This window comes from Salvia splendens, chromosome 6 (genome assembly GCF_004379255.2).
Source record: "Salvia splendens isolate huo1 chromosome 6, SspV2, whole genome shotgun sequence".
In the NCBI taxonomy this organism is placed as follows: Eukaryota; Viridiplantae; Streptophyta; class Magnoliopsida; order Lamiales; family Lamiaceae; genus Salvia; species Salvia splendens.
The window spans coordinates 27,079,326-27,089,558 of record NC_056037.1 but is presented as its reverse complement, the minus strand read 5'-3'; the positions used below and the strand labels follow the sequence as shown (position 1 = coordinate 27,089,558).

The following is a 10,233-nucleotide window of genomic DNA, read 5'->3' as shown; positions in this document are numbered from 1 at the left end:
TACTCCATGAAACTAAACTTTATCAATAATATTTTTTATTTAAACTTTGAAATTAACCATTTTTAAAAGATTGAAATTATATAATTTTTGGAATTTTTAGTTAATTCCTAAAAAAATCCAAATTATGAGACATGTATATGATTTGCTGAGTTTATTGAAACAGTAGGATCTTACTCCCGCTGGAGTTAATTATTGATGGAAATAGAAAAAGCATTAGAAAATATAAAAAATAAAAGAAAGAAGAAAACGAAAACAAAAGCAAATACAAAATCTATGTAAATGTGCAGAGTCTCCCCCTCAGACTAAAAGTACGAATTGCAGTAGGGCTTCTTCTCTCTCTCGCCCTCCTCTCTCAGTAAGGCGCACGTTTATAACTAACCTGCGCCCTTTTTTATCCTACGCCATTTCGTGTATGATCCCCAATTAATCGATTATCCATCGACAACACTCGGTAATCAATTCGTATTGTTTAATTCTTCTGTTTGAAATATTAGTAACAATTTTATGTGAACTATAATCAATAGATTACTGTTATCGCTTTCATTCAGTCCCTAGGGTTTTTATTTTCATTCACTTGTTGCTGCAGCGAGATCTAATCAGGGGAGACACAGAGTGAGTTTGAGTGAGAGTTTCTCAGAGTTAGGGTTTTGATGCGTTGGTGTGGTTTGGGAGATCCTGTGCTCGGATATGGCCAATCATGGCTCCAAGTTTGTATCCGTCAATCTGAATAAGTCCTACGGGCACCATCATTTTAATGGGGGTAGCGGCCCCGCGACTGCTGGTCGGGGGCGGGCCGGGGGTGGAGGGATGTTGGTTCTATCTAGGAACCGAGGAGCTGCCCCCAAGGTTGTTCCTAAATTATCTGTTCCGCCCCCTTTGAATTTGCCATCATTGAGGAAAGAACATGAGAAATTTGATACCTCCGGACCCGGTGGGGCGGGGGCTACTGCTGGTACTGGGACTGGATCCAGACCTTCGTCCGGGGTTGGCTGGAACAAACCTGTCGCATCTGCCACTGCATTGGCCGAGAAGATTGAAAACAGGGTTAACGGAGTGGGTGATGCAGCTGGGGCAAGTAGAGTTGGTTCTTATATGCCACCGTCTGTTCGTTCTACGGGGCCTGCTGCTTCTGTATCTCGAGAATTCTTACCGTCTGCAGAGAGAGCTATTCTTTTGAAAGGTGAGGATTTCCCATCTCTGCAGGCTGCAAGGCCTGTCTCATCCGGGGCATCACAGAAACACAAGGATGGGTTAAACCAGAAGCAGAAGCAAGTCTTACATGATGATTCTACTCAGGATAAAGAGGAAAGCTATCATTTGGGTCCAAAGGATGATATGCATCCTCCCGGACAGTCCTTGGGAATAAATCCGTCGGTGGAAAATGGTAGTGCAGTCCACATAAAGGCTGGTGGAAGGATGTCCGATCAAATTAAGAAGCAGGAACATCTGTTGCCTGATCCACTGCCACTCGTTCGCATGAATCCAAGGTCTGATTGGGCCGATGATGAGCGTGACACGGGGCATGGGTTTGTGGAGCAAGGACGAGATATTGGATATTCAAACAGCGGAAATTATTGGGATAGAGATTTTGACTTGCCAAGGCCCAGCATTTTACCTCACAAGCCAGCTACAAATCAGAACGATAGATGGGGCCAACGAGACAATGAAACTGGGAAAGTTATTTCTAGTGAAGTCTTTAAAATGGACCCGTATAACAAAGATGTGAGGACACCTAGTCGGGAAGGTAAGGAAGTCAACAAATGGAGAACATCTCTTCCTAAAGATGGGGTTAGCGAAATTGGAAATCATAGAGTTGATATTGGTGCAAGAATGGCTGTTAATAATATGGCAAAGGAGAACAAATATGCCCCACCTTATTATGGAGGAGACACTGTTCATGATGGCAGCAAGGATTCTGCATTTGGGAGGAGGACCATGGGACTTGTAGGACAACAGATGCAACGAAATAGTTCAAGTGATTCATATAATAACAGAGGGGCAGATCGTAATTCTCGGGATCGCCATGCCTTTGACCAACCTAATAGGTTTAAAGCTGATATTTTTCAGAATAATGCATTGTCCAGACCCTTTATTGCTTCTAGTGGGAGAAGGCCTCCTATAGCTGACCCCATACAGGAAAAGAAGTTTTCAAATAGTGATAGACCCTACTCAGATGATATTTTCTCGAGAGACTACATTTCTTCAGGATTTGATGAAAGGGATCTCTTTTCAGATGGTCTTGTTGGAGTAGTTAAGAGGAAAAAAGATGCCGCCAAATCTACTCATTTTCATGATCCTATTCGAGAATCTTTTGAGGCAGAACTTGAAAGAGTCCAGAAAATGCAAGAGGTTGAGAGACAGAGGATCGTTGAAGAGCAAGAAAGAGCTTTGGAGCAAACTCGAAGGGAAGAGGAGGAGAGACTGCGAAGAATTAGGGAAGAGGAGGAAAGGCTGCGAAAGCTGGATGAAGAATCCCGTGTAGCTGCATGGAGGGCAGAACAGGAGCAACTTGAGGCTATTCAAAAAGCTGAAGAGCTGAGGATTGCCAGGGAAGAGGAGAAGAAAAGAATTCAGTTAGAAGAAGAGAGGAGGAAACAGGCTGCGAGACAGATGCTTCAAGAATTGGAAGATAAAATGGCCAAAAGGCAGGCTGAAACTGTAAAGGTTGATGCTTCTGTACCTAAAACAACCGTTGATGACAAACTAAGTGCAGCTGTAAAAGTAGATCTTGTATCTAGGAATGAAGACTTGGAAACTTGGGAAGATGGTGAGAGAATGGTGGAAAATGTTATGAATTCAGGTTCATTTAATTCATCAGCTTATGTCAAACCTGCTGAGATCAGCTATCCTCCCAGAGAAAGTTCTTCAAACTTAATTAACCGAGGAAAACCTATTAATTCATGGAAAAGGGATTCTCTGGAATATGATGGCAGCTTCCCTTCATCTCAATCAGATCAAGAAACTGGTCATTACAGTCCTTGGCAGGATGCAGTTGCTGGTGGCAGAACAGGTTCACGAAGAGAGTTCCATGGTGGACCTGGCTTCATGCCTTCTAGGTCTTACGGAGTGCAAGACTCTTACTCAGATGATTTTGGATATCAAAAAGAACAAAGATGGAATCTTTCTGGCAGTGCTGACTCTTATGGGAAACTCAGAGAGATGGATTTCGATTTTCAGGATATTGCAGATCGATATGGAGATGGTGGATGGGGACAGGGATGCACTAGAAGTGTCGCTCGTCCTCCTTACCCAGAACGTTTGTATCCTCATTCTGATGCAACTGAATTTAACTCCTACGGGAGATCTAGGTACTCTGTCAGACAGCCTCGTGTCCCTCCCCCTCCTTCAGTTTCTTCAGCTCAAAAGACTAATCTTAGAGGTGTCAGTGAACACTCTGGTCCTTCAGCGTTTCTAGATGACAGCATTCATCATAATCATGCTTCACTAACTGAATCTGGTAGGGAGTCAGATTATTATGGCACTAATCAAGGAGGTCCTTGGCCATCTGAGATTTTTGGAAGGCCGTTAGAAAGTAATTCCTCTGAATGTCAGAAATTGAACAGTGGATCGAGGTGTGATTCACAATCTTCACTCTCCGTTTCCAGCCCCCCAACTTCTCCACCTCAACTATCCCAGGATGAGTTGGATGCATCTGGAGGTTCTCTTGTAACATCTGCTGTAGCAGAAGGGAACATCAATTTAGTTACAAGGACTGAATCTGATGCTCACAATGGTGACTCTGCACATAATGCAATGATGATTGTGCAGGATTCTGTTTCAACTATTGAGGATGAAGAATGGACTCCTGAAAATGAAGATGTGTTACAGCAGCAAGAAGAATATGACGAGGATGAAGATGGTTTTAGAGAAGAGGAGGAAGTGCGTGATAGGAATGTTGAGAATCTTGAGCTGAACCAGAAGTTTGAGGTTCGGGAACCTGAGCAAAGAGACTCACCTCATGTGATGGACAATGTAGTCTTAGGTTTTGATGAGGGTGTTGAAGTTGAAATACCAAGTGATGATGTTGAGAAAAGTATAGGGCATCAAGAAAAATCATTTGGGATGAATGATGGTTCTGTCAGCATGGTTGAAGAAAGAGTCATCATTGATAGGTTTCCATCTGATGAACAAAATCTTCTGACTGCAGAGGATTGTCGCGGGACAAGTGCTGATAGCTCATCTTGGAAGGTATTGGATACACCAGCTTTGCCAGGTTCTATTGGTAAACTTGTTGGTGCAACCTGTACAGCAGCATCAGCCGATATATTAGATGGTGCTGATTCCTCATGTAGCACCTGTGTAGTTCTCCAGCCAAATGTACTTTCCTCGACAGCTGATGTTACAGCTGTGACAAGTCAGCCTATTGTGTCATCTGTATCTTCTACTGGAAGTCAAGGTGATTTACCAATCAAGCTTCAGTTTGGGCTATTTTCTGGTCCTTCTTCGATTCCTTCTCCAGTGCCTGCTATACAGATTGGTTCCATACAGATGCCCCTTCATATCCATCCTTCTGTTGGTCCATCCATTACTCATATGCATCCATCACAGCCTCCAGTGTTCCAATTTGGTCAGCTGCGATATACTTCTCCTATCTCACAGGGAATTTTGCCAGTACCCCCTCAATCAATGTCTTTTGTTCCGCCTAACATGCTTGGCCATCTTAATCTAAATCAGGATGTTTTAAGCTCTGGAAATCACAAGGATGCTCAAGATGCTTCCACGCAGAACATAAGCAAGGAAGAGACACCATTTGTTTTAGTGAATGGTCAGCCAAGATCTGTTTCTGCATCATCTGCGCAATCTAATGGTGGGCTTCTGTTGAGTGTAGATACAGTTTCAAATGAGAATTCTTCCGTCCATTCATCTACTTCTGGGGCCTCTGGGCCCTGTGATGGAAAATTGATGTCAAACTCAAGCTCACATGCTGAAGAGAAAGGGCAGCTTCGTGCTGCTTCAAGGAGCTATCCACCACCATCGAAGGCACGGGGATCTGACAGACAGTCCCATCATGCACATCCAATAACACAGTCTTTTAATGTTGACAGAAATTATGGCGTAAGAGGGGCAGGTGCATTGTCTAGTGGCAGGGGGAGAAGATTTGCTTATGCAGTTAAAAGTTCCAACACAAGATCATTGGTCCAGGATCATGATATGCTTGCAGATTCAAATGGTTTTCACAGGAGACCTCGAAGATCTGTCCAACGAACTGAATTCCGGATTCGTGAAAACAATGACAGAAGACCAGCACCTGCAGTGGCTTCTTCTAGTGCTTTAACTAGAAGTGGGGCCAAGAGGAGTAGCATGTCTAATAGAACTATGAAGCACACTGAGCCCTTGGCATCTGGAAGGACGATATCTTCGGAGGTTGATTCTGGAGATAGGGAAGCAAAAGTAGTGGGGAAAGATTCTTCGAGTAAGAGCCAGAATATCTCAAACTCTGGTGAAGCAAATCTGAGGAGAAATGCTTTTGAGGAGGATGTAGATGCTCCGTTACAAAGTGGTGTTGTGCATGTTTTTAAACAACCTGGCATTGAAGCCCCTTGTGATGACGACGATTTCATTGAAGTCAGATCCAAAAGGCAAATGCTAAATGATCGGCGTGAACAAAGGGAAAAGGAAATAAAAGCAAAATCATGGACCACCAAGGTAATAATGATTGCAGAAGAAGTTCCTAGCACATGTTTGGCAATTTTGTGTTGGTATCTGTTTCTTCTCCTGAACTTACATTTTTCTTATCTATATGCTAATTACATCTTTTTTTTAATCACATCAGCCACCACGTAAACCACGTCACTCCAGAAAAAAGGATGTAGTCTCAAGAACCAATAATAAACACCCAGTACAATTGGGCAGTGAAGGAACAGTTGATCCTCAATTGGCCTTTTCTGTACCTGAGAGCTCTCACTTTGTAACTGGAGGATCAACTGCATTTTCTTCTGCAGCTTCCCTGCCTCCAATTGGCACTCCTTTTAATTCTGAAGCACATACTATCAAGTACATCTCCTAAGCAAAAACGTCAGTTTTGGTATTTTGTATTAGCAAAATAACTAATATATTCTTCAACTTGTGCATCTATATGCAGGCCTTCACAATCAGATTCTGTATCTGTCGTCTCTAACAGTGGAAAAGAACGTGAACCTGGCCTTTTTGACAGCAAAAATATGGTATATGATCATATTAATCGCTCTAGTAATGTCTTTATTAAAAATAAAATAAAAATTATGACCTGTGCTAGTGATTATTGGCTCTTATACTCCTAACTCCTAAGAGGCAGTCGTATTTCCAGTTCATCTGACAGTCTAAGGGAAAAATCAAAACTAGTTTAACTTTAACCAGAGCCTGATTTTCATCCTTAGGTATGTGCATTTGAGATTTGTGTTGACAATGGTATGCTATAACGTTTAGTGGTTCATATCTTCCTAAAAGGTAGCTATATATCCAATCCCAGAAACAGCTTGGGTTTCAGTGATCACATTCTTTCTGTTAGTTGAATATCAAAATGAAAATTACTTAACAATTTGATTTGAATGGACCTTTCTAAATTTCAGCAAACCCTTGGAACTTTTAGTTTGCTCAGCTATATCTTGTTTTAGTTCTCTTTTATTCAATAAAATGTGTTAATCCATTAATTTTATGATAGGTTATGTCTCTAAGCCAGACACAAATTGACGAGGCTATGAAACCTGCTCGGTATGATTCACAAATTTCTGCTGTTGGAGGTCATTCCAGCCCAGTTAGTGGCCAAGTCTTGCTACCATCATCTATTTTGACAAAGGACAAAACATTTTCTTCTGCTGCAAGTCCAATCAATTCATTGCTTGCTGGAGAGAAAATTCAATTTGGTAAATTTTCTGCCACAATGAACTTGCCATATGCTGAGATATTCCTCTTGAAAAACTTATGATTTTCTTTCCCCCCCTTTTCCTGTTGTCAGGTGCTGTTACATCTTCAACAATTATTCCTCCTAGTAGCCGTGTTGTATCACATGAGATTGGTGCTCCAGGTTCCAATCGACCTGATGTGCAAGTATCCCACAACTTTGGTGTAGCAGAGAGAGAAAATATACTTTTCTTTGAAAAGGAGAAGCCACCGAGTGACTCTTGCATTCCATTACGAGATTGTGAGGCTGAAGCAGAAGCAGAAGCAGAAGCAGCTGCTTCTGCTGCTGCTGCTGCTATTAACAGTGATGAGATAGTTGGGAATGGCTTAAGCTCAGTCAATGACACAGAGACTTTTGGTCGTTCTTCTGTTGACGGCATTACGACAGGTAGCTCTAGTTACAGTAATAAAGAGGGGTGGAGAATATTATGTGGCTTTGCATCGTAGTTTAATTCGTATTCCTTACTTTTGCAGGTGTGCTTGGAGATCAGCAGATGACAAGTCAATCACTAGGTGAGGAGTTGCTAAGTTATTCTCTTCCGGCAGATCTGTCAATTGAGACAACACCAATCTCCTTATGGCCACCATTACCAAGTCCTCAAAGTTCTACTGGCCAGATGCTTTCTCATTTCCCTGTAGGTCCTTCCCACTTCCCCTTTTATGAGGTGAACCCTCTGTTGGGGGGTCCAATTTTTGCATTCAGTCCACATGATGAATCTTCTGGTACACAATCACAACCCCCAAAGACTACAACATCCAGTTCTGCTCCTCTTGGTAACTGGCAGCAATGCCATTCTGGTGTGGACTCGTTCTATGGTACTCCGGCTGGATATCCTGGTCCGTTCATTGGTCCTCCTGGAGGCATACCTGGGGTTCAGGGGCCTCCCCATATGGTTGTCTATAATCATTTTGCTCCTGTTGGACAATATGGGCATGTAGGTTTGAGTTTTATGGGTACCACCTATATCCCATCTGGGAAGCAAGCTGATTGGATAAATAATGGTTCGTCTACTGCAACGCATATTGGTGAGGGAGACATTAATAGTGTGAATATGACTGCTGTGCAGCGAAGTTCTCCCATTACGGCTCCCATTCAGCATCTTGCCCCAGGATCTCCACTCTTGCCTATGCCCCCACCATTGCCCTTGTTTGATGCATCACCATTTCTGGTAAGAGCTTCTTGATTAATTATATCCTTTTCTGAAGTTAAGTTGCTTGACAAAATGTGTTATATCGTGGACAGTTTATTCTTTTCAAAGTTCCTCACTTTTTGTCCTGGTTGGTTTGTTAATTGGTGAATTATTGGATTCGAAATTTGAATGAGATTGTTCTTTATTTCTTCAAGCATATGAAATGCATGTCAAAACTTCCATTATATCGTGAAAAATGTGGTGATTTTAATTTTCAGACTGCCCCTGATTTGCCTGTCCATGCTCGATGGGGGCACATTCCTGCTTCTCCGCTTCACCCAGTCTCTGTTTCTCGACCATTGCAGCCACAAATGGAGGGTGCATTGCCTCCTCAAGCCAGCCACAGAGACTCAATTGACCAATCTTTAACTGCCAATCAGTTCACGGAGTCTTGCACTCCCACATTATCAGATGACACTGGCCCAACTTTCTCTACTGCTGCTGATACAAATGGTGTCCCATTTCGTGCTGAATTAGGAATGGTAGATTCAGTGAGATCCAACACGGCTTCATCAGGGCAGACTGCAGTTCAGAGCATGTCCGCAAGTGCAAATGCTGAATCTGGCAAGATCGATACAATTGAGACTGGGAAACGATACAATAATGCAAGATCTGTGAAGAGTCAATTCTCAAATAAGAGTTTGCCCACCCAACAGGGTAATACCTCTGGTCGTTATTATCAGAGAGGCCACACATCACAAAGGAACAATGCAGTAAATGAATTGCCACACCGTAGGATGGGTTTCCATGGAAGGGGTGGCGCGGATAGAAATTTGCCTGCTGTAAGGATGAAACAGATCTACGTGGCTAAACAGACCACTACTGGGAATCCCTCTACATGAGTCAGGCGGATTGCGAACATTTTCTATGACTGACACCCGATTTTGGGGGTATACGAACCCTGCAGTTTTGGAGCTATATAGAAAACATTTTTTTGATCTCTTGGAGCCTATCTGTTGTGTCGCTGTTTGGCAGAGATCCATTCTAAATCGAGCACTGAAGTTCGTTTCCTCCATCGTGCTGCTGCTAGTAAAGAAATCATGTTTGTGTACCTGCCATTCGACACATTTGAAGTCTCTTTTTTAACTTCTTGAATGATGTATTGGCTTATTCACTTTAGTTAGTATGTGGTTAAAATAGAGTATGATAATTGTCAGGTATGATGATGTGGTTTTGGTATGAAATATTATCATATGTTAGTACATTTTTTTTATCATCAACCTAATTGTCTTTTTTTAGATTATTGTAATGATATTGTTGTTGAACAATGAATGATTGGATCAAAATTTTTAGAGAAGATGTAGAAATAAAAGATTATATGGATTGGCAGAAAGTAAACGTTTATTTCTTGAGAAATGAATGAATTTCTTACTACAGATTGTAGCTACATATATCCATTATACGAGAATTCGACTAACTCTATAACTAAAAAAAGTTAACTGCCACTAGTGGCTAGTTCTTCCTGACTGCTAGCTCCTGTTCCGAGCCATGCAGAACAATCCCCCATAATCCGTCAAATCTCCACCTTGGAAGATTGATCAACATCAGACATAGAACAAATGTTTATCAACCTTAAACTATAGTCAAACTTCTCCTTGCCCAAAGGCTTTATTAAGATATAGGAGGGATTATGAGTTGTATCTATTTTCTCAACCTTCACCAGTCTGTTCTCAATTTCACATTGGATAAAATGCAATCTTACATTAATATATGCTTGCACCGTTCATGGAACATCTGGTTCTTGACAAGGCAGGTTGTTGATCATTCTCAATTTCACATTGGATGAAATGCAATCTTACATTGATATGCTTGCACCATTCATGGAATATTTGGTGCTTGACGAGGCAAATTTCTCCATTGTTATCACAATACACTGCTACAACTCCTTGATCTATTCCAAATCTGTTGTTGAAACACTCAACCATTTGCTTTCCTTAACAGTTGATGTCAGGGCCACGTATTCAGCCTTCGTGGTAGACAATGCTAGTACATTCTAGAGCCTAGACTTCCAAGAAATTGCAGATCCATAAAGAGTTAAAACATAGCCAGTCTGAGATTTTCTTGTATCCACATTCTTAGCATAATCTCAGTCACAGTAGCCAACTAGACAAATCCCTTTCTGCTTGCTCCATATTTGTACAATATCCCAAGGTCTCCAGCTCCT

General features: G+C 41.8%; 1 protein-coding gene across 2 annotated transcripts; it reads left to right on the top strand.

The window, feature by feature from the left end:
• Positions 1 to 293: 293 nt before the first annotated feature.
• LOC121808419 lies at positions 294 to 9,289 on the top strand. Of its 2 annotated transcripts, none has more exons than XM_042208903.1 (8): positions 294 to 451; positions 587 to 5,646; positions 5,774 to 5,994; positions 6,083 to 6,164; positions 6,641 to 6,842; positions 6,935 to 7,267; positions 7,354 to 8,048; positions 8,375 to 9,289. In XM_042208903.1, the coding sequence occupies exons 2-8, from the start codon at positions 688 to 690 to the stop codon at positions 8,909 to 8,911; spliced, it is 7,029 nt and encodes a 2,342-aa protein (XP_042064837.1). In that variant the 5' UTR covers positions 294 to 451; positions 587 to 687; the 3' UTR covers positions 8,912 to 9,289. The 2 variants fall into 2 exon arrangements, with proteins under 2 accessions (XP_042064837.1, XP_042064836.1); XM_042208902.1 differs by having other exon boundaries at positions 8,288 to 9,289.
• The last annotated feature ends 944 nt before the right edge of the window (positions 9,290 to 10,233 follow it).

Bases quoted from the DNA above. Each gene is read 5' to 3' on its own strand.
- LOC121808419 (XM_042208902.1), top strand. From the start codon at position 688: ATGGCCAATCATGGCTCCAAGTTTGTATCCGTCAATCTGAATAAGTCC. The intron at 5,647-5,773 runs GTAATAATGATT...TAATCACATCAG, and splicing joins CAAAATCATGGACCACCAAG to CCACCACGTAAACCACGTCA. The intron at 5,995-6,082 runs GTACATCTCCTA...ATCTATATGCAG, and splicing joins TCTGAAGCACATACTATCAA to GCCTTCACAATCAGATTCTG.